General features: G+C 35.1%; 1 protein-coding gene across 1 annotated transcript; it reads left to right on the top strand.

The window, feature by feature from the left end:
- The first annotated feature begins 361 nt into the window (after window positions 1-361).
- ZNF654 (zinc finger protein 654) lies at window positions 362-23,884 on the top strand. The gene is made up of 9 exons (XM_063305554.1): window positions 362-517; window positions 5,553-5,698; window positions 7,584-7,665; window positions 11,769-11,904; window positions 12,888-13,090; window positions 13,579-13,718; window positions 14,950-15,091; window positions 16,337-18,608; window positions 19,111-23,884. The coding sequence occupies exons 1-9, from the start codon at window positions 386-388 to the stop codon at window positions 19,116-19,118; spliced, it is 3,261 nt and encodes a 1,086-aa protein (XP_063161624.1). The 5' UTR covers window positions 362-385; the 3' UTR covers window positions 19,119-23,884.
- Window positions 23,885-24,299: the final 415 nt, after the last annotated feature.

The raw sequence follows: 24,299 nt of genomic DNA, 5'->3' as shown, positions 1-24,299 counted from the left end.
TTGTGGCCCACTCGCACGGGTAGGTGGAGATGTTTACTTTGAAGGATGAAATGTGGGCCCAATCGACAAGGGTAAAGGCGGGGCTTAGCCAATTTGATCGATAAGATTCTTTACCAATCAAAAAGTGTTGCCGAAAGTTCAGCTTCGAACAGGGAATACAGATCGGCCAATCAGGAGCTTAACTACCGGAGCTGCGCTAGAATGAAGATTCTGTAGGTCAGAGGATGAGGGATCGGCGTTTGAATGACAAGCGCGCGCACCACTAACAAGGCACCACGGGGGGCGGTGCCGGAATTGAAGTAGTCGGTCGAAAGGGCGGGTCATCCGGCAGATCGGGGCGAGGGAGGGAGCTGGGACTCGGTACGCGCAGGGCGGCCAGAGCAGCATGGCGGAAGACGAGAGCGACCAGGAATCGGAGAGACTCGGCGAGGAACTCAAGGCCATTAATGAGCCGCGCCTTCCCGCCGGATTGTCTCCTGCCCTGAGCAGCCAGTATTACTGCTATCGCTTCTGCCAGGTGAGTGGCTAATCCCGCCCCCTGTAGACTGACACTCCGGGACTGGGGGGTGAGGACAGCCGAGAGATGGAGGCGAAGGAATTTGCGGGCAGATCCTTCTGCGGTGAAACGTCGGAGGCTCCCCTCCCTCTCCGTAATGGCCCCTTGCAGGGCCAGCGGCTGCAGGGAAAAAAATGAGAGGGCGAGCCCACGGGGAGGCGCTTCCCCCTTTCTCTGGTCGACGCGGAAAACCGATTTCGTTTTATTTCTGTCTTTTCTCTCCACTCCCTTCTGGGAAGGGCAGTAGGAAACTCGCCCGTTGCCGGGCAGGAGGCTGTCCGTGAGGGGGAGTTGATTTTCGCGACGTCAGTTTTCTTCTCCTGAATCGCTCTCTGATTTTGTCCTTGTCACTGCCACCCTTCTGTGGCTAAAAGATGTGGAAAGTGGCCCTGGCCCTGACCTTTCCTTTTACAGGTTACCTCACGGGGTGGCTGGGTTGGGGGCTGCCTTCTCTGTTGCAGAAAAAGGCCTTTTCCCCGTCCGCTCATGGGCCGCTCAACCCGATGCTCGGTTTGCTGTTACCTTGGCGAGCTGCGTGTGGGTGGGCGTCCGTTTTCGTGTGCAGAGGCTCCGGAGTTGGTATTCCTCTCAGTCTAGGAACTGGGCATTTTTTAGGGATGTTGAGGCAATAAGAAAGAAGGAGGCTAGTTCTGTACGGGGGTTAGAGAGGGGCTCAGGTCTTTTCAGACCTTCTCCTCGTCTTTAAAGCTTTGCCTGTGGTTGGCCTGAGCGCGAGTGAGATTTACAGGGAAACAGCCCACGGTACTGAATTGGAGTTCATTACACAGATGCTGCCTTATTGCTACTAGTTGTTAAGTTTCCTGTTAACCTGTGGATGATATTTTGTCATACAGATATGTCTTTTTCTGATGTGATGAAAGTTGGAAGGAAGATCTTGATTGGTTGTTGCAAGTGTGTTACTAAGTTTACCACTTCGTTCTAACTATGCCATATATTATTTTGCTGGTATTTTGTTCTGTTCAATCCTAACTTGCATTCTGTTTGTTCTATTTAATCCCATATTGGCTTGGGAAATTAAAACTAGTTCTGTGGAGGGTTGATTAAGGCACAAGTGAAGGTTATTTCAGGTAAATGTGCATGTTCTTATGTACATATTCAGAAAAAAGCTCTACTGTGTATGTGTTTGGCATCAGTGATGAATGAAGACTCTTCTAACTAAATCATTGCTTTCCTCATGATTTCTAAATGTTGTTTAATTAATTGTTTACATTTGAGTGTCTTAGAATGTAAGAGAACTTCGCTTAATACTATTTTTATTTTTGTGCTCTGCCAGCCTTGTGCATTTCTTAAATTATTTAGATTGAATCCTATGCTTACTTACCTGGAAATAAGTCGCATTAAACACAATTGGCTGTTTTTTTAGTAAATATATTGGTTTGGTTTGTTATTCAGAATAAAATTGGACTAAGGTTGTGGCTTGGCTCATATACCCAGTTAACCATTTAGCCATAGTTTATTAAATAAACTACAGTTTGCTAGATTCATACAATGCTAAGCCATAAACCATGATTGACAGACCTCAGAGTCTGAATTCGTATATCACACTTAAGACAAAATGAAGGAAATTATATTATGTAATTTGATGTGTGGTTTCACATTGACTTTCCATTTAAAAATAATATATTAAATGCCTCTCTCGTAGGTTAAAGTTAATTTTGTAATCTTGTGAGAAGTATTAATATTGATATATATATCTGATAGAAGCTTACCTTTGTGGCCATACAGTGGATTCTTTTCTATACAGAGTAGGATATACATAAAAATCATAAGTAAACAAAATCTTTCATAAAAACAGATTTGCAAACATTAGACTTGTTACATTTTCCATGTCACAATTATAAGGATTTCATTCTAGCTCTCTATTCCTGGCTTTCAAAAAACATTTTTCTCCTTTCTTAATTGAATGCAAAATAAAATTATGAAGAAAGCAAGAATAATTACATATAGGGCATATATTAATGAATATATGCACAAATATAAAAGTTCTACATAAGTATTTCAATGAATGGTAGACATATTTTATTATAATTATCAATCTTTGTTAAGTAATTTGTTGGTGAGTTGCTAATAACAAACTCTGCAGATTGTTGAGTAGTTGGGGCATATTTATCTTTCTAATGCTGAGGAGTAAGTCTTTTAGTTATAAGTAGAGCATGGAGAATCATTTTCTTTGTCCAGATGTCAGTTTCCATGCTATAGGAATATTATTCAATAGAATATGTACATCTGAAATTATTAAATCTTGTCTCAGAATGGAATTAACGTGTGTAATAATTTTCTTCCTAAATGGAACAGTTACAGAACAATGTAAAAATATGTTTGAATCAAGCATTAGTTTCACTGCATCTCTAACAAGTCTTTACTATATAAATGCAATGGAGCTAGTAAGTCTGAAATATTTTTTGTTGAATAAGATTTTATTTATTTAGATATATTTCAAATTTTGTCACTGCCCCTCTCCCTCAAAAGATGTACATCCTTTAAGATGTAGTCTAAGATGTATTAAAATTTTTGATATTAATGTTAACACTACAGAAAGTAATTTTAGGTTTTTTTAGTGTCATAAAATATATAGATAAGGTGTTTCAGAGGCTTAAAACACCATAAGTCTAAAACAGGATGTCAGTAGATGTTGTAATTGTAAATTATGCCAGTGAGGCAGATAATGTTTTTCTTTTAATGCAGAAAATTATTTTTAAAGATGATCATTTCATCATCTTCATCCTCTATCTGAGCCAAAACATAACTTCCTATTTCCAACCCAATTTTCAAAATATTTTAATTCATTTTGATGTCTGGATTACTCTATACCATCAGTTCAGCATGAGAAAAGGGATAAAAATGCCACTTGCTACAAATCATGTACCACAGTTTTCAAATCAATGTTACAGTCAGAGCAGCAATTCAAAATCTGTTATATCTTAGTATCAGCAAAACAAAAATAAGAATTAAGATTTAGGGATAGTTCTTAACTCATAAACATAATGTATTTTTGGATTTGGCTTACTGAAAAGTGTACTATAGAAGCAGACTGTAAGGAAATGCCCTCTCACTACTGCTGTTGGCTGGGCCAGGGATCCTCCTTCCCTCTCTGAGAACCTATTGGAATTAACTAGTCAGCTAGGTTTCCCTCTTTGGAAATCAGTCTAGGAGTGTTTCAGTCCTACTGAGATAGCAGTGCTTTAAGTTATATAATTTTGTATACAGTTTCAGAATGTATCCTAGATAGCAGGTTTTAAACCTTTCTTTCATGTAGTTTTAGTGTAATTGGTTAACAGTTCTATTGACGTGGCTTCATTATATGCTGGTTCAAATAATGTTATACATTTACATTTTCTCTACAAGATATAAATAGGATATATAATCTTCCTCCCACAACTTTTAACTGGTGTATCTAGCTTCTTCTAAAGGAAATCATTCAGCTGGTTTAAAAGTTAGCATTAAAAGTATTAAAGATTAAGTTTAGGTTTTGTGAATAAGTCAATCACTGTCCTTTACAGACAGTTTCAGAATGTAATCTTAGAAAGCCAAAATGATGGTACTATGATATTCTGGTTCATAATGAGATGTTTTAAGATGCCAAAATAAAACACTAGGTTTTCAGAATTGTGCATGACCTTTCTACCATTTTGGAACTGGTTGTCTTCTATTCTTTTGAATGTGATATTGCTGGAGTGAAATAAAACTTCTGTTGATTTTAAATCCTGAAGTATAACCATACAAAAATGACTATAAATTTTGTAAGAATTTCTGTTTCTGGAAAAGCTGTCTCACGCTTGCTGATTCTGTGTTCAGACATATACTTAATTTTTGCTAAATGCTTTAGTCCAGCCTAATGCTAGTAAATCAGTCTTCAGGGAGCAAAGGAAAGACATAAATCAACTACTAAGTAAAGCTCAGGACATAGCAAACTAACAGGGATGCTTTATGAAGAGAAGGTGGGATCACGTTTCCTCACTACAAATACATTAACATCAGATTTTAGGACTGTAAAATATATTGGAATGTGCTAGAACTTGAACACAGCAGCTGGTGACTCATTAAAGCAGTCACATCTTTTCCAGGCTTAACATTCAGGAGCAAGTGCTCCTAAATGTTCTAAACACTTGCACTGAAACATCTTCAAAATAATTTACATTCATATTGGATTTGATCTAAAGTGATTCAAAATAGTTTTCTGGCCAAGGACATTAAAATTGAGTTTTTTTCCTATTTTAATCCTTTAAAAAAGGATGGGTGGATATTAGCACTATTTGGAGGAGGAAGGTTGTTGAACATGAGACATTATGTGTGTTTTTGTCAATAAGACTAAGCAACAATCACCCCTTTGAGAGTTATTAAGGTATAATGATTAGCATCTTGTTCACTGCTTTAACAAGGCTGGAAGCCGAAATCTGACTATCCCACAGCAGCTAATCTTGGAGGGAGGAAATACCCATAAATATGCATGGGAAACACAGAAGACTGTTCAACTGATAATACAAATTCAGGTTAAAAAGTTGATGAGCAGAGAGGGGGATGCATTTTATGTGGGTAGTGCTAGAGAAGGGGTAGGATAAGGTAAGTGGTACTGTTTGCCTGTTATATCATCTTACATTACTATGTTTCTTATTAACCCTTGGGGAAATTGTGGGTGATAATTGTATGATGTGTTTATATTCTATATGGCTGTTTCTAGAAAAGCAAAAAAAAAAAGGCAATTATGGACTCGAGAATCAAAATCTTAGTCTTTTTGTATATGAAAGCAACTTTATTGTGGCTGTGTTGTCTCAAGCCATAAAATACAGTAGGGTTAATCATGGTTCATCAAAGTGTTTGTCTTACCTCAGTAACTGTGTACTTTGATTTTCAAGTTGGACTGCTTAATGAGGTTACAAAGAAAATATGCCTAGCTATAGAACATAGTAGCATGCTATATTCCTGCTTATACACTACTTCAGATCAAGTTTAATGTGTATATTTTCTCCCCAAATAGGTTGTTGAAGATTATGCTGGAAGATGGCAGGTTCCTCTGCCACAGCTTCAAGTACTTCAGACAGCTCTCTGTTGTTTCACATCTGCATGTGTATCTTTTCCAGATGAATGTGAACATGTACAGTATGTGCTAAGTAGCCTAGCCCTGTAAGTAGGCCATTGCTTTTCCTGTTGTAAAATTTCTAACTTTCTGGATAATATAGGATAATTTTAAAAATTCATCTTTTAGGATAATTTTTTAAGCTTTGGGAAGAAGACTATGTTGTCATTGTTTCCCAAGCATATGAAATGTAAGAACTATTTGTGCAGAATATGTTGATGGAATACAGGTTTCATAAATGGCATTGCTCATCGTCATTCACTTAGTAATAATTCCCTGTCAAATTAAGATGTGAAACTCTGCTAATTTTTGTTTAAATGTCTATTTATGGGACAGGAATAATTACCTTTTTAAAATAAAATTTGAAATTGATATGACTTTTATGTTATAAATGAGAAAATAAAATGAAGGACATGAACACATTTGTATGTTATGGCAGCAAAACATTTTCAAATTAAAAAAAAATGTTTTAATCATTTATCCATCTCAAGCCTGTCATCTTTGCACACAGGTTCCAGTACTATTTTGAAATGTTGGAAAGTCAGTCCTGACTCTCTTGGATATATGTCAACCAGTGTATTGGCCAGTGCAGAATACTTATTGGGGTTGGAATCTGACTAGAGGCAAGCATTCTTATCTAGTGAAGGGCAGGTTGCTGGTGGGTATCATCAGTCTCTTCTTTAGGCAAGTCAAAGGGAAAACTTCATATCTACATTTAGGCATATCTTGCTACAGCATCTTCCTATTACTGAAATGGCAATCAGGCTGCAATATTTCCACTCAACATACATAGTGTGGTGCTTCTGTCAAGCTGCCTTTTTATCAAATTTGTTGCTGCAAAAATGGGAAATAATTGTTGGGACAATTATATATAAATTATTACTAAATCTCCCAAATCTTGTCGAAGACTAAAATATATTTGATAATATATTTGGTGAAGGTTAGTTACAAGAGAGCTGAACAACACATTTCAAAAACCTCAAGGTATCAAGAAATAGCACCCACAGGAAATACAGAGGTTCAGCTCTGATTAACAGCAATTTTAAATTTATGAAGCCAACAGTTGTAGAATCTGTGGATAATAGTTTACAACTCAACTCCATTTTTTCTTGGTTTCCATGCTTAATTCTGAAATGAATAATTGGATAAATGTCTTTTCTTCATGATTAGTGGAAATTAACAGTTGTTTTTGTGGTTGAAGTTCTATTCACAACATGCCTATTTGGTTGTTTTAGAGAATTTTAAAGCTGCTCAAATGGTGGGAAGTGTCACTTTGGAAACTTCTTTGTACTTGTTCTTTCCAGCCCATTTTGTGTCTTCTGTACAAATTTGTGTATTTAAGGTAATGAAGCTAGATTATCCTGGAACTTGAAGTCAGTATCATTAGACTGCTTATCTTTTTTATCTGACATAATGGTATTTTTAAAATGATCCGTTGTCTGTTAATGATGTGGAATAATCTGCATGTGAAAAAAACTGTAAAATTGCAGTTTTTACTGAGAAAAACTTGCATTCTATTTGGAGAGAAGAATTGGAGCACCAACTGTTGATTCATCACTTAAATCCTCTTGAATTTGTAATCTTTCACTGAATTAGAAATTTTAGGTTGCAGTGGCATTTAATAAAGTATTTCTTCAATTCCATGTTGTGGAAGATTTGTATAGACATTATAATACACTAGAAATTCAGCTAATACATAGTGTAACAGACCACTTCCACAATGTATATATCAGGGATAATATTATGCCAATAATCTACTATGTCGATAGTTTTCGGTTGTGGTGGTTAATTAAATGAGCTTGCCTGACAAAAAATCCACAGGGCTTTGTCAACATTGCAGCTTCATTTAAAATTCTGCATCTAAACTTATGACATAATATGCTTGCTTGCTCTGCTTATTCCTTTTTAACTTCAAGTTGCTTTGATTTATAGGAGCTTTTTTGAACTGTTGCTATTCTTTGGGAAAGATGAGTTTTATGAAGATCCTTTAAAAGACATTCTGGGTTCAATCCAGGTAATTTGCTATTATTATTGTTCAAGTAATTAAGTAATAACAAGATAATGCTACCAATATATATGGAACCTTATCAAAAAGGACAATTTTAAAATTGTTTCTAAATAACTTACAATTTAAGTATGAGTCAATATATAATGCTAAGATTTGTGTATAAATAGTATGATTGATTTTTAATATCAAATTCATGTAGGGATTGGTTGTGACTTTAGAGTCTGTTATTGTATTTGACCCTCCTTTCTTCCTTGCACTCTGGGGAGATTCAGTATCTTTCCAATGGCAGGAGCAAAGCCGCATAATCTTTGCCAATTAAAATCTTAAACATTTTTCCTGTAGCTGTCTTCCCTGATGAAATTTTCAGTAGTCCTTGGCTTAGCTCCTAACATACTATTTCTGCCAATACTGCTTATCTGTGATATAGCTAGACAATATTGCAATGGTTTCTATGTTTTTTTTATTGTGCAACTGCATGAATGTTTGGAAGAAGCAATATGTGGAGTTGAAAAGAAACCTGAAAAAGGTATTAGGCAACACTTCCACTTTTTTTTTAAATTTTAGATGACTTTATTAAAAAAAACATTTATTTAGTTTATACATGCATAATTAACAAAACAATTTTTAATCTCAAAGAAAAATATATTTTTTTAAAAATTAGAAGTACAAACTAAAAATACAAACTACAAAGGACAAGAAAAAAGAAAAAAAAACTTACCTTATATTTTATACTTATCAATAGTCACTGGTTTACTAATGAATTCACTGCTATAATTTGAACAATACAAGATATTATTGTAAGATAGCACAAAATCTCTGCAATAGTAACACATATTGTTGCATCCTTTGATTAGTAGAAAACATTGCCTTTTCAAAAACAGATAAATCACACATTTCTGACAACCATTCCTCGACATCTAGAATAATACCGCTTTTCCAATTTCTTAATATAATTCTTTTAGCCACCCTCCCAGGTAAAACTTCAGCTTGCTTTAATTCTGATCAACATGTCTCTCAGTTGAAATATTGCGAGAGCACTGGAGTTGCAACTGGCTATGGTTGCTAATTTTTCCAACAAGCTTTGCCTCTATTCAGACCATATTCCTGATATGTACGTTCATTCAATATACAGGTAATCCTTGGTTAACTACAGCAATTGGGACTGGAATTTTGATCGCTAAGTAACAAGGTCAAAAACCGCAACATCATGTGACCGCATTGCTTAGCACTGGCAGTTCCAACACTTCCTGGTTGCCATTGCTAAGCGAATCCCATGCTTTCGTTATGCGAGGACATCACATGTTTACCATTTGTGACCTCCTGCTGGCTTCGCCATTGACTTCGCTTGTAGGAAGCCGGCAAAAAAGGTTGCAAATGGTGAGCACGTGACCATGGATGCTGCTACATTGTAATTGTGAGCTGGGTGCCAGACTCCCAGATCACAGTCATTTGACCATGGGGATGCTGCGATGGCTGGAACTTCAAGGATCAGTTGTAAATACCACTCATTTAGCATCATCACAAGCTTGAACAGTCCCTGAACAAGTGGTAGTTAAGCAAGGACTACCTGTAATATTCTTTTTACTTTTAAGAAAAAAATATTTCATTATTTATATTTGTGATGCATAAAGGGTACAGTTATTAAGTATGAATTATTTATGAATATATAAGCATAAGGCTCCATTTTATTGTAATTACAAATATACCTACCCATCGCATTATTCCCTTTTGCCTTAAGCAATATTATGCTGAATGCAGAAAAGGAATAAGTAGTACACCAAAATATGAGATAAGAAAAGGAAACAGATAAAATGTTTCCCCTGACACATTCAACTGTCATTTCCATATAACAAAGTGGGCAAAAGTGTAGTTCTTTCACTTTTGACAAATATTCATTTCTCACAACAGACCACATGGTTCTCCAGTGCTTTTCTACCAGCATTTGCAAATCTTAAAATTTCTCCACCTGTTTTCCTATCTTTAACTAGGTTACCAAGTTTCATAAATTGATCTACTTGCTCTAGTTTTTCACCTTTTAGGTATAACTTGCAAACATTATTTTCATTTTTTCTGTCAAATACAACCACCTTGATCTTTGATAGATTAATCCCTAAATCTGTATTTCTCACTGCATAATAGAACCTAACATTTGCTGTAAACCATTTGGATTGTCAGCCAATAGCACAACCTGCGCACAAACTATATGTATGTTCATATTCCTAATCAACGTACTTCAACATACTTGCATTTCTTACACAATCATCCATGTATACTTTAAACAACCAAGAGGACATCACACATCCTCGTCTAACTCCCACATAACTGTTGAACCGTTCACTAAGCATTCCAATGATTCTCATGCATGCTTTAATTTCATTACAGGTAGTCCTCACTTAATGATCAAAATTGGGACTGGCAACTCTGTCGCTAAGCGACGCAGTCGTTAAGCGAAACATGTGACCGTGACGGACTTACAACCTCACTTCCGCTGCGGTCATTAAGTGAATCACCCATGGTCCTTAAGCGAGACATCACGTGACAGCAACTTGCGATTTTACTGCCGGCTTCTCCATTGACGCTGCTTGTCGGAAGCCGGCTGTGAAGCGCGCAAATGGCAATCATGTGACTGCAGGATGCTGAGACGGTTGTAAGTGCAAGGACCGGTCGTAAAGTTACATTTTCAGCGCCGTCGTAACTTTGAATGGTCGCTAAACAGGGCAGTCGTTAAGCAAGGACTACCTGTATATACTGCTCTTACTACATTCAGCAACCAAACTTCAAGTCTTTACTTTACAAGCCTATTCATTTTATTGCATATTTCAACTAAATGTACAAATATGCAATACACATTTTTCCCTTAATACATTTCTGACAGGCTTGCTGAAGAGCAAAAAATCCACTCTGCTCTCCTCTGCCTGACATAAGGATGTACTATACTGCCTAAATTTTGTGCATAATCATTGCTAGTCTCCTAGCTATCAGAATTCTGCCAAACAGCTTCCCAGGCACACTTAACAAACTAATATCTTGTAGTTGTAATATTCATTCTTGCTACTACTACAGCTACCTTTCCCTTTGGAAAAACGCTATTATTGTTCCCCTGTACTCTTGTCAGTTGTAGAGGCAATGTTCACACATACACACACACACTAAATCGCATTACCACTTCATAAGCAAACCACATCTATATTTTTAACATTTCTTCAGTTACACCATCTACACCTACAGCCTTTACCATTCTTCAGCATTTATGACTTTTCATCATGTTTTTTTCTTGGATACAAACATTTATAGTGATTCAATTCCACGTTCTACATACCGCTATCATTTACATACAGATCCCAGAAATACTTCTTTCTGCATCTTTGAGTGGTTGTGAGTCTTCTTGGCTGACACTTTTATGTTATTTTTGTTTGTTTTTAACTTTGTTTTTAACTGCTTTTATTCTGTTTTAACTGTGAGCCACTCAGAGTCATGTATTGGGAAGCCAATACATTTATATAATAATAATAATAATAATAATAATAATAATAATAATAATCTCACTTTAATTTTATTCCAAATGATTTCATCAGTTCCATTTTCAATTCTTTTCATTTTACTGAATGCTCCTTAGTTAGCCCTCTTCAACCATTTAAAAAAAATTCTATCAAAATCACTGTGCATAATGTGTCTGTTTTAATTTTTTAATTTTATTCATTAATTCATGCGCTTTACCATTTATTCCTCTTACATTCTGAGTCACAATCTTCCATATGCCATGTTCATGATTTTGGTCAATTGAAGTTTTCATATAATACTTTTAGTAAGGTAGAGAAGATATGAACTAGGTTACCAACCTTAGTTATGCCTGTGTTACCTGCAGTGTCCCTTTAACAGTAAAGTATGGTGCCAGTCAGTTTTGGCACATTCTGGCAAATATGCCATAAGTGCAGTTGAAGCCCGTAATGTATACTTTATGCTATAAAAGCTAAAATCTCTACCTCTAGTCTACCTCAGTGTACTACTCACCATAACCTAACAACTAAGAAGTATATGCAGTGTACTAACACATACCCAGGGTACATTTACTTCAAGTAGTTTAATGCTCACTGTTTGTTCCTCCATAGGAATGCCAGAATCTCCTCAGCAGATATGGAAATACTAATTTAGAATTGGTGACTCGAATTACCAGAGACGGTGGACCTTGGGAGGATCCTGTATTACAAGCTGTTCTTAAAGGAAGACCAGTTTCTCAGGAGTTAGGTACAAATCGCTTGCCACATATATTGAAAATAGCATAATTTGAATTAATGTTGTATGTAGGAAAACTTTACTCCATTTCCTTATAATTGTTTCCAGGGTAATGAACATTTCAATGTATTTCTCAAATCATAGGATAAAACTAACTCAATTAGAGACTTAAGAAGTTAGGTTGAAAGGTAAGAAAGTTTAGTACATATTGTGGATTTTGAGATTGCTTATTGATTTTGTATTTATTGCTCCTGAAATGGACAAAGGATTTAAAAAATAATATTATGTGTGTACCTTGTTACATCAGGGACAAAATTTATCAAATCACTAAGAGTCAACCCTGACTTGATGGCACATAAACAATCAATCACCTTGTTGCAATTGAAGATATGTTCTCAAGTAAAATGCAAAGCTGTTGCTTTCATAGGAATGGAGTATGAACACACTGAACAATATTGCAGTAGCATTCTAATTAAAAGTATTTACAATCTTCATTAAATAGTGACAAGGATTAAATATGTGAGTGTTTTGGAGCAGTGTAAGTGAAACACTATTTGTTATTATTGTAGGATGAGATTGCACAACTTCCACTAGGCTTTGCGTGTTTCTAAGTGGGATGGGACCAGGGTACACTTTGAAAGGAAGTTGTAAGAATTATAAGGGGTGAAATGGCTATCTTTAGCATATGTCCTTGAAATTCCCCATCCCCTAGTCCTCAAATACAAAGAAAGATCCCACATTTATGACCTCACTCAGTTGGAGAGGGGCAACAAAAGGAAGGTAATGGACTGCAGTTTTTGCACTGCTGTCATAGTAATTTTATACTGGCCTTATTCCCTTCTCCACATTTTTAAAGGAAATTCTCCATAGATTTTTGAATTTTTAATTTTAATAAGTTTAATGGAACACTTCCAATATTTTATAACCCTGATGTTTTAATATAACCTACTGTAACTTAATATTGTATAACTAAATTATTTGTTTTCTTTTACCAGTTAACAAATATTTAAGCTCTGAAAATCCACTGTTCTTTGAATTACGTGCCAGATACCTTATTGCCTGTGAACGCATCCCAGAGGCAATGGCTCTTATCAAATCTTGCATGAATCATCCTAATATTAGCAAAGACCTTTACTTCCATCAAGCATTTTTCATGTGTCTTTTTATGTCTCCACTGGAAGATCATCTATTCCAAGAGGTACAGTTTGTCATCTTTAATGCAATTTTATGATATGTCTTGAGAAGGGGTAGAATTTATTTTATTTTAAGCAAAATAAACAAATGACCAAACCATTTTCTTAAAAAAAATCACATTCCTGCATTACGACTGTGTACAAATTAATCACAACTCTGTATATATTATTTTTTGGATATTGGACAAGTACTTCCTAATACTAGCATAGAATTAATCCTGCTCTAAGACTGACAGCTAACAAGTAGCGTGATGTGAAAGAAGTTGATCGTGGAAAATAGGTGTAATATTAACTATCCCAACCAAGTTAATAAAAAGCTGGATGTGCTGTATATAAATTATTGCTGTTGTAAGTATTTCTCTCCCCCCACCCTTGTGCCATTGGCCTTCTACATTGGGTAATAGAACTAGTAACAAGAGATAAGAATTCCAATTATTGTAAAAGTTTGGTTTCTTATTACATTTGCCTGAATTATCTCATTTTGATTGCATAGCATTTGCTGAGGACTGACTGCAAGAATGGCATTGAAATCATCTGCAACATTGCGAAAGAAGGGAAGGTTGCCTTAGCATTGAATCTTTGTGAATTGTTTCTTATTCCACAGCTCAAAAAAGGGGATATGTATTGCATCTGGTAATATTTTTTTCTTTCAATAATACTGCTTTGTACTAGTGTTACAATATAAGTAAATTACAGGTACATATTGCTACAAAAGTGTGGTCAAAGCTTAGTTAATTATTAAGGGTAAATAGTGCTGCAGTGCAATTTCATTGACTGTAAAATCCACCTGTCCAATATATTAGTGAAAACTAGGTATTGGATATTTTTGTATTGTAAACTATTTAAAAATAATGGATTATTTATCTTACTGATTCACTTCTTAACTGGCAACTAGAAAGCAACTGAAGGTTTTTTTCCCCCAAGATAAATTCTTTACAACTTCCAGTTTGTGGCTAGTGCCTTTATGATATTTGATCACAATGTCATTTATTTATAAAATCTATATCTTACATTTCAATTGTTAAAATAATTCCAAAATAGAGAATCATCTGAGAAAATACAAGGTAAAGGTAAAGGTTTCCCTTGACGTAAAGTCCAGTCGAATCCGACTCTAGGGGGCGGTGCTCATCTCCGTTTCTAAGCCTTGGAGCCGGCGTTGTCATAGACGCTTCCGGGTCATGTGGCCAGCATGACGACTCGGAACGCCGTTACCTTCCCGCCGAAGCGGTACCTATTGATCTACTCACATTTGCGTGTTTTCGAACTGCTAGGTGAGCAGGAGCTGGGACGAGCAACGGGAGCTCACCCCGCCGCGCGGTTTCGAACCGGCGACCTTCCGATCGACAGCTCAGCGGTTTAACCCGCAGCGCCACCGCGTCCCTAACGAGAAAATACAAAGCTGCCTTATATTTAAGCAGACTACCCTAGAAATGTCACATAGACTGGCAGTGGCTTTAGAGAGTCATAGTTTTCCTATTACATTTGGAGATGCTGGAAATTGAACCTGAGGTCTGCAGATAAACTAGGCTCAGCCATTTATGACTTCTCTCAAATAGCTCTTCGAATAACATATTTATATTGAGAATATTACATACTTCCATATGTAGAATTTGCATATAGTGAAACTTTATTTTAATAGACTAATTGAGTGTGTGTGTTTAGTGCCCATTGAATTGGAGAATGCATTCCCAAGCTGATTTGCATAATTTATGTAATGATTTCATTATGCAAATAATACAAATTATGTCATTATTTTTATAACCCTCTATATCTACCACAGATTCTAGCAGCATGATTCAATCTATATACCATATGCTTGTGAATATATCCATTACCTAAAAATAATAAATATTTTGTTTTATAGGGAGCTGATCTTTATTTGGAGTAAACTACAGCTTAAGTCTAACCCATCAAAGCAAGTATTTGTAGATCAATGCTACCATCTTTTAAGGATAGCTGCAAATATACAAGTTATTTTTCCTTTCATGAAAGTCATTAGGGATGAAGTAAGTAATAGCATTTGCCTCAGACAACTGTTTTAAAAGTATAACTATTAAATATTGTATAAGCTGTTATATAATTGAATATTTACTTTGTTTAAAAAGAATATATAGACATCTAAAATATTTTTATCTGCACATCTAGCATAGCAGAACAGCAAGCAATATCCTAGCCATACTTGTGTGATTTGTGTTTTAAAGTTTTGTTATATATAGGGCAAGAATAAAATGTGCTGTGTACACCTCTAATATGGACTAATACTAGTAAGATTAGCTTATCATCTTGTAATTAGAGGAAATAGGAACATCGTTGTAATCATGAAGAACTTTTGTTCTTACATGTTACAAACCATAGTCAAAGTATACTAGTTTATAAATCCACTTCCATAATTGTTTTATGCTCTACTTAAAAGAAGGTCACTGGATTTTGTTGAAAAAGTATTCATGCTTTTTTTAATGATGATTTATAGTAGAAAGCATTTGAATGAAGGGGTTTGCGATACACAGAAATGTGAACAGAGGACCTATCTTTGAAACATTGAAACCTTTTTTGAGGGCTCATGCAGCTGCTTTGGAAACTCCTAGCTATTGCCATTTGTGTGTGCATGAACTGCCACTTTGCTAGACACTTCCATATGGAGATACTTCGAGCAGTTTCTGAAGCAACTTCGTAAACCTTTTGAAAGACGCAATTACTTTAATCATTTAAAAAGAGGTACTTTGTTCATGTTCCTGCCTGAAGCTTTAGTTTTAGTAATTATTCTTTGTCCTTGTATTTTAAAATATATATTTTGCACTTGCTTTAACTGTATTTAGGGAAATTGATCAAAATTTAGTCTTCCACAATTGGAAGGGTTTCTTCCATTCATGAGCTGGTTTTGACTCAGCTGAGTGATCTTACTGTAATAGGAAAATATAATATATGTATAATGTGTATTATAATAATTAAAGATGAATGTGCCTTTTAAAAATCCTACAATATTACTTGTCACTTTTCTACACTGACATAATGCAATATTTTAAGAATATATACTTCTATTCATTCATGAATTATCTTGTATATTAGGGTTTTTGTGGTTTTATACATCCAGTCCTTACCTGAAGATACTGGGAATTTAACTTTGGAACCATTGGTTACAAAACATAGGCTGTATCCCTGAACTATAACGTTGAGATGTTATGAGCTTTCTCAGAAATGCAGAAGATTCCCAATATTCTGAGTTTATTCTACCTTTCCTTTCTTTCTCACAGATTGGCAAGGAAGGTCTACAGATTTGTGTAGAGATATGTGGAAGTGCTCTTCAGCTAGATCTTCATGATGATCCAAAAACAAAATGCTTGATATACAAAACCATTGCTCATTTTTTGCCAAATGACTTGGAGATAGTGCGAATATGTGCTCTTTCTATATTTTTTACTGAGCGCACCTTGGATTCCTATCATACTGTTGATCAGCTATATAAATGTACAGATGAAGACTACAATGAACAGATAAGTTCAGTTCAGAATCGTGTGCGTTTTGAGTTGCTCCCAATTTTGAAAAAGGGGTTGTTTTTTGATCCAGAATTTTGGAACTTTTTGATGATCAAACAGAACTGTTTAGCTCTGCTAAGAGACAAAGCCTCAGTTGAACTGAATGAACATCCACCTGAGCGTTCTTCTGCAAATACATCAAAGACACGTCGAGCACTGCGGGGTGATCAGTCTTGTACACCTGAGATAAACAATGGAGAACTAGACCATGATACTTCTGAAGCACAACTGAAAAATGATGCTAATTCCAAAAAGAACCATGTAGTTCTTAATTCAGCTAAAATTGATCACAGTGTACCAAAACATCGCTGCATATTATGTAACAGAGAATTTCTTGGTGGTCACATTGTGAGGCATGCCCAGGCCCATCAGAAAAAGGGCAGTTTCTCATGTGTAATGTGCTGTAGAAAATTCAGGCAAAAAGGTGTAATGCTTAAGCACTTAAAAAATCACATCAAGAAATTGACAAGGCATCATCTGGCTATTACTTTTGTGGATAAAGAAACTCTTGATGTAAATGAAATGAACTGTTCTAGTGCTGATGTCTCTCTTCAGAATGGGGACTTGGAGAATACTAAAGAAAATGAAGTAGAGCTAGTCATTCCAAGTACTAATCAGGAGATACAGAATTCTGAACTTGTACTGGATGTTGCCAAAAATCATGTTAGTTGCCAGGATAATGTTGTTGAAAATGGTAGTTGTGATAACTATTCAAATAACATTCCTGAGGCAGAAATTAAAGAGGAATCACCAGAAAACAGCCTGAATAGAGAACTCCCTATACTCCACAAAGTAAATGGCGTGCTCTGTCCTCAAAATGATTTGGATCATACAAGTAACTTCAAGTGTCCTGCTGATGGATGTATTAGAGTCTTTAAAAAAATACGGTTTCTGAATAAGCATGCCCGCAAAGCTCATCCTTCTGATCTGAATGTGCAAGAGCATATAATGAAATGGAATAATGGAAAATGTCGGTTTTGTCAGAGAAAATTTTTGGATTCTCATCATTTTATTGATCATCTGAAACAACATGTTTATCCAAATGTATATTTTTGTTTGCATTTTAACTGTAATCAGAGATTTAAGCTGTCCACTGAGCTTGCAGAACATATGAAAAGTCATACTGAGTTTAAAGCTCAGTGTAACTTTGCAGAGTGCTGTAAACTTTTTGATGACATTTCATTGTTGTATGAGCATGAAGCTCAACATTATTTAAACAAAGCAAATCCTTCTGAAATCAGTGAAAATAATTCTTCAGTTGTTGTTTTGGAATCCCAATGTAATATTCAAGAAAAAGGAGATGTTGGTGGTGAAAAGGAGGCTGTAATAGACTTGCCAATTCCCACTTGGAAAGCAAGGAAAGATTCCTTAGAACCAAAGACTTATATCCAGAGTGAGAAAAAAATGAATAATCTAATCCAGAATGGGAATGAAAGTGCATATGGTAGTACTGTCACAGTTGTGAATTTAATAGACCAAAAGATACCTGCAGTACAGCCCAATTTAGAAAGCTGTAAACTTAATGATCAGCTAGTCAATGGGCATAGTGAACTGGAACAAACCACAGCTACACTGGACACTGATTTGGAAAAAATGAGTGCCAATTCTAGGACAGAAAATGGATCTATTCTACCTGTTCTGCAGAACTGTACGGATATACCACCTAATAGTCTTGCTGCAGTCTCTCAGTCACTTTCTAAACCAAATCAGATACCAGAAAATACGTCATATGGCTTAATTTTAACAAGGCCTTACATTAGACCATTGCCTCCAAGTTACCTTGATGAACGATATATTAGCATGCCAAAACGAAGAAAAACTTTGACTGATAAAGCAGATGCACATTCAGAGCAAGGCAAAACGTGTAGCAAATCAGAGAGATTAAGATGCAGCAAATGTTTGACCACCTACTGTAACTCAGAAGCACTTCAGCTTCATCTTGCACAAAAGAAGTGTCGGACACTTTTTGGATTCGATTCAGATGATGAAAGTAAGTTTTACAATTCTACAAGGTATAACCTTCTGTACTTGTACAACGATAAAATGTTAAACAAAAGATTTGAATATTCAATTGTTGAACAGAGGGATACATACACTGATAGAGAAAAGATTCCAAAAAGATAGGGTGAACAAAATTCACATATAATAGTAATAGTAGCATATAGATTTGCTTTAGGAACTCTGTTTGTAGCCCAATAGTAATGAAAAACTACTATATTGTAGATAGTAGAATTTTAGCTGGTTTTGACAGCATTTATTGTGCAATGTTGTTGAAACCATTACTTGACCAGGTGAAATTATGAAACTTACTCTATAGTGCTTCAATTTTTTTCATGAAGATTTCAGAGAAAAATGGTAACTAACTACCATTTTATATTCTCTAAGCTAGCATTTATTTTGGTTCACCTTACTTGTTTAGGGAAAAATAAATGACTGAGTCCCAGTATGATACCAAACTCCAAAGTACTAACCAACTTAATCTCTTTTTGCAGGTGCCTGAGCAAATGTTGTATGAAGACTTCTCCATTTGGGGAGTGGTGATGGAACACTACAATATTCTGCATCAACCTGCTTTTCCCTTCTTGGCCTTAATTATAAAGAAATCTAAAATTACTAAAGAAAATCATGACCTTTCTGAGAATTAAAGCACACGGGTCACAACTAAGTGATAGTAGGAGCCGTGCAGTATTAGCATCCAGAAAACAAACTGTGTTAAAACCCCCAAAGTACCAGTTATCTAAAAGCCCCAAGTTCTTGCATAGGTCCACTCTGAAGTAAATTCATTGGGTGGCTGTATACAGAGTAGGTTTCATGCTGACAACAATTGCTCCACAGAAAAATACATATGGGACATGCCTCTTTCTGATTCTGTATGTTCAGAGGAAGCCATTCTACATGATAAAACTAGTTTGAGTCACATTCAATGTTGCTGTGCATTAAAATCTGATCAATTAAAAATTGATCCATTTTGCAGAGGTTGACTCTTCTTGCGATGGTATATTTTGTACCTTGGAAATGGAACTGATGAATGTAAGAAATAATCAGTGCTGGGCAGTCTATCTTAATAAATGTTTTAAGGCATACAAAAAGGGCTAAAGTATGTCTTTGATACTTCCAAATTCAAGTAATTAAACTATATTCAAATGCACCGAAATTTATTTTTTAAAGACCTGATTCATGATGAATGTACAGATGGGATTCAGTCATAACAAGAATTAGCAAATCCACACAGCTACAATATTTGGTATCAAAAAGTAGTTTTAGGCTCAATAGCAAATTCACATGACTAGAATTTAACTGAATTCAGCTGGTGTATAAAACTTAATTTTAAGCATCTTTTTTGGATTTTTTGCATGGCTTATATCTGTTAAAAGCTAATTTTGTATTTAAAAGGAGTAAGAAAGGGGGGGTTGCACATGATACAAATTCACGTTAGGACACTAGGAATAAAACTACATTCATATTGTATCAATATTGAAAGGTTGCACTGAATTTTCTTTATGAAATAATAGCATTCTTAAATCCAAATAAAAGCTATCAGGGCAGTGCATGCTTTGAAATAATTCAGAAGTAGTACTTTGAGCATAGAACCTCTGCTGTTCATTAAGCAGTCCTCCTTTTGTCAGGCTTCTATGCAAGTATAACATAGCAGTGAGGTTCAAAGCATTTCTGAATCATTTTTGAAGTAAGCATAAATCTAAAATCACTTGACAAACTTAAGCAGTAAAAATAAGTTGCTTTAGTTATCTGAATACCAATAAAATTTGCGCTGTGCCTTTAAAAGTTAAGCTTTAAATCCCTTACTCTTAAAATACTACATATGTTAACGTGCAAAGTATTCTAATCCCAAAATATTCAAGATACCTTTTTCTTTAAAAACAGTGGTGTACAAATATTCATCATGAAAAATAACATGAAGAACTCTTCTTGCAGATCACTGAGGTTTGAAAAGATTCAGGATGGGATTACAAATTCTCAAAATGGTAAAGTTATTTTAGCTATTGAGTTATATTCTCAATGCAATCCTACACATTTCTACTCCAAAGTCAGTCCCATTGAGTTTAATGGTGCTTACTCTCAGGTAAGTGAGTAGATTTAAAAAAAAAAATCAGGTAGTTTATTCATAGAGAATAAGGACATTTCAGTGTTGTTGTTAAAAATGCAACAATTTTTCCTCAAGAAACAAGTATGAAACTATGATCTCATACATGCCTGAAATATATTAAATTATATTTCCAACCACTTTCAGATCATTCCTGATGTCTAGGCACCAAATGATACTTTTAATAACTACGCAGTTGAAGCTGTGCTGGACTGTGCTAAATATCAAAGGTTATTGTTGAAGCAATTCAAATTATAATATGAAAAGCAGACCTTTTTCAATTTACTTTTGTAAGTCATGCAAGATTGCACAAATATGGTACCTAAGTTCTCTACTTTTGAGATAATTAAAAATCCAAAATCATATATTTTGTAATATATTTGTACCTCTTACTATAGGAGATTTTATTAAAAATATTTTAATACTTTATATTATTATATGGGAGTTATTAGCAAATCTTAGTCTTCAACTGTGTCTTAATTGGAATTTACTTAATTTGGTCAGATTAGAGAATAGATTTTCCTTGTATAGGAGTCCTAAAATTGGGGGTTTTAAACAACAGCATGTTTCAATATATCATTACATGAAACTGAGTTTCTTCAAAAATAAAACTGATTTTCTGTAGTGCTAATATTCTGGGACCTCAGTATGTATTAGCAGCCTTATAGTCAGTGATTCATTTGTTAATCTGCATTAGGGGTGATGATTTAAAGACATTGTCGTGCTAAGCTTGACTCCTAATTATTACATGGACACAACCGTGCAATTTTCATAGTGACAATATAAAATGGTTTGCTATTGCTTTCTTCCATGTTTCTTTGACTAGCTGGACCTGGCATTCCCTGTTGATCTGCCATCCAACTGATAAACCAGGTCTGACTCAGTTTATAATCCAAGCCCAAGTAAGGTATGCCTGGTACTGACAAGGTATGCCTGCTGAGATGGATAATTATTAGTGCTATGGGTATAAATCTGTAGATCTGCTTCAGTGGAATTCAAAATTAAAATAATGGTTAGCTTCCAATTAGCATTTACTTCAGTGGAACCACATTTGTCGTCCAAGCAGATTATCATCGCAGCCTCCTATAGAACAAGGGGATAAAAATTGAGGAGGGCAGGATAGGAAGGACATATACTATTTGCAAGTGCAATTTTGCTTTTGCAGCATTAGATATCACCCATTATTGTTTGTTTAATTTTAAACATTGTGTAATCAGTTTGCCTTAAAATATCTCCATGACTATATTCCCCCATTTGTATATATTTTCCTGTGATTATACTTCAGTATACCTTGAGATGGGTTTTAATTTTCTAGATATGAAGAGCATCAGCTTTTCCACGAATTTCAGTGGAATTAAAAGGCATCAGCATCTAAGCATCCAGACTTTTGGCTGCATATATAAACCTTTCCTCAGGAATACATTCCATTTCAAATTAACTCTAAGTTATGAAATATCATGAGTATTTAGTATAAAACTGAAAGGGAAGATTAGCCTTCTATAAAATGTTCAGTGTTCCACTTGCTATGTTATCAGTTTTAATGGAAAACTCTTAAGTGGAATTTTAAGGTATATTATATGACCTAATGTGCTTTGCCACCAAACATTGTTTAGGAAAAAATTATACAAATGTAACACTGCTAGGATACCTGTCTTTCAGATACTAATATTTAATGTATCAGTTATCCTAAAATGGATTTGCAATACTTAATTTCAAGACATTCCCAATGTGCTGTTACTTACTAGGAATTAGTAATTAAATCAGTGGACCTAACTCCATAACCCTAAAATACACACTTTTGGAAAACTGGTTGATTCTGCCCTTGGTAAGTGATTAGTATTTTGAGTTTCCACCAGCTTTTAAAGCAGGATAGTGTTTGTTTCTCCTTAGCCAGGAGAAGAGTTACATGAGTGACTTCAATCAAACACTTGTTTATCATGGGCAAGTTTTGATTATTGCAGGAAATAGTTAAGATTCTCTTTTCTAGTAATTTAAAGCTGGCGTTGATGTTGCAAGAGCGGTGTTTCTCAAATGGCTTGTGTAATGTTCCCTTATCTCCAGTCAAGAATGAGAAGACACGAAGACAGCAGTAGTCACTGTAAAGTGCTTAGTGGACCCAATTGAAAATGTGCTATGATAGGTGCTAGGGTTCCCCTCTCCCTCTCCATAACCTACTACTAGAAGAATATAAGTGCCCAAGCCAGAACAATGCTGCTGCTGTATTTAAGATTATGTCATCTGGTCTGATGATTAAAGCTTAGAAGCTAAATGATTGCTTTAGAATTGCCCAATGTTTTGCCACTAATAAACAGTTGGTATGCTGCTCAGTTAATCTCCCTATTAGATAAAAGAAATTGCATGGCTGACAGTGTTTTCTAATCACATGCCAGATATCTAAATAAGACATAATATAGGAAAAAATAAACTGCACTTATTTCAAGCATCTCCATTAAATCTGACTCAAGCTAGATACAATTACCAGTTTTTCTGATTTTTTAGGATAACCTGTAGTGCCTACAAGGATCCTCCACTACCCTAAATATTGATAGTGTTTCCCATGTCATAGCCTTTATAGGATTTGAAAGACTTTTAAAGGATTCCTCAAACTTGTTTATCCTCTTGGTTTGTCACAAGGCTTTATGGATCCTCAGTCATGTAAAAATCAAGTATTGGTCTGTGGGTAGCTTATCTCTGCCATCTATTTTGTAGAACAAATTTGAAATGCTTATCTGTGGGAAAGGTCACTGGTACTTTGGTCTAGCCATATTCAGTTAAACATTTAGAAATTGTATAGTTTGAATCATGTAGAACAAGATTCAGCAGTTCTCCTTGTTTAATGCCAAGGTGTAGGATGAAATACTTAAAAGGGTTTTTTTTTTAATTTATTTTGCACTGTATAACACCTTGATTAAATGCAGTGTGTGTATTTTTGAACTCTTATGTTTAATTTGTAAAAACGATTACAGGTTTAACAAGTAAGGAAATTTGTGCTTCCTTCTTGATGGTTAAATTATTTTCTGCATTTTATACGAGTACAAATTAAAACTGAGCCATCAAACTGCAATAAATCAACAGTGGTGTTTCATTTAAAATTTTTTGTATTGTAAATAGAATTGTTCAATAAAATGTTATTGTTCAATAAAATATTAAAGATATGTCTGGAATTCTGAAAAACCCTTGATTATGTTACTTGCAGTATTGCTACACAGCAGCTAGCAAGACATTTTGTATAGCTTTAATACAAAACTCTCTCCTGAAGCAGATGACGCTGGTAAACAAGCACTGACATGCTTGAATGCTCAATATAGTGACATGAAAAACTGCAGAGCATAGAGTGGCAAACATAATGTGAGCTGTTAAGTTTTCTTTGGGGCTAAAAGTTTTAAATATAGCCTAGTTAAAAAAAAAATACTAATTAAAAGATTCTGAGCCCAGGAATGGATTTTGAGAACCCAAACTGAATCATGTTCTTGTACTTAACTTTATAAGAGATTTTCACTCTCTGCTTTCTTTTGATCACAGTCTTTTGAGGTGAGGAGCCATTTCCTTTTCTATTAAATCTTTGGGAGTTAGACATCC

The sequence above is a fragment of the Candoia aspera genome, chromosome 5, assembly GCF_035149785.1.
Source record: "Candoia aspera isolate rCanAsp1 chromosome 5, rCanAsp1.hap2, whole genome shotgun sequence".
NCBI lineage: Eukaryota > Metazoa > Chordata > Lepidosauria > Squamata > Boidae > Candoia > Candoia aspera.
The sequence above is the reverse complement of the archived record's forward strand: the minus strand, read 5'-3'. Positions and strand labels throughout refer to the sequence as shown.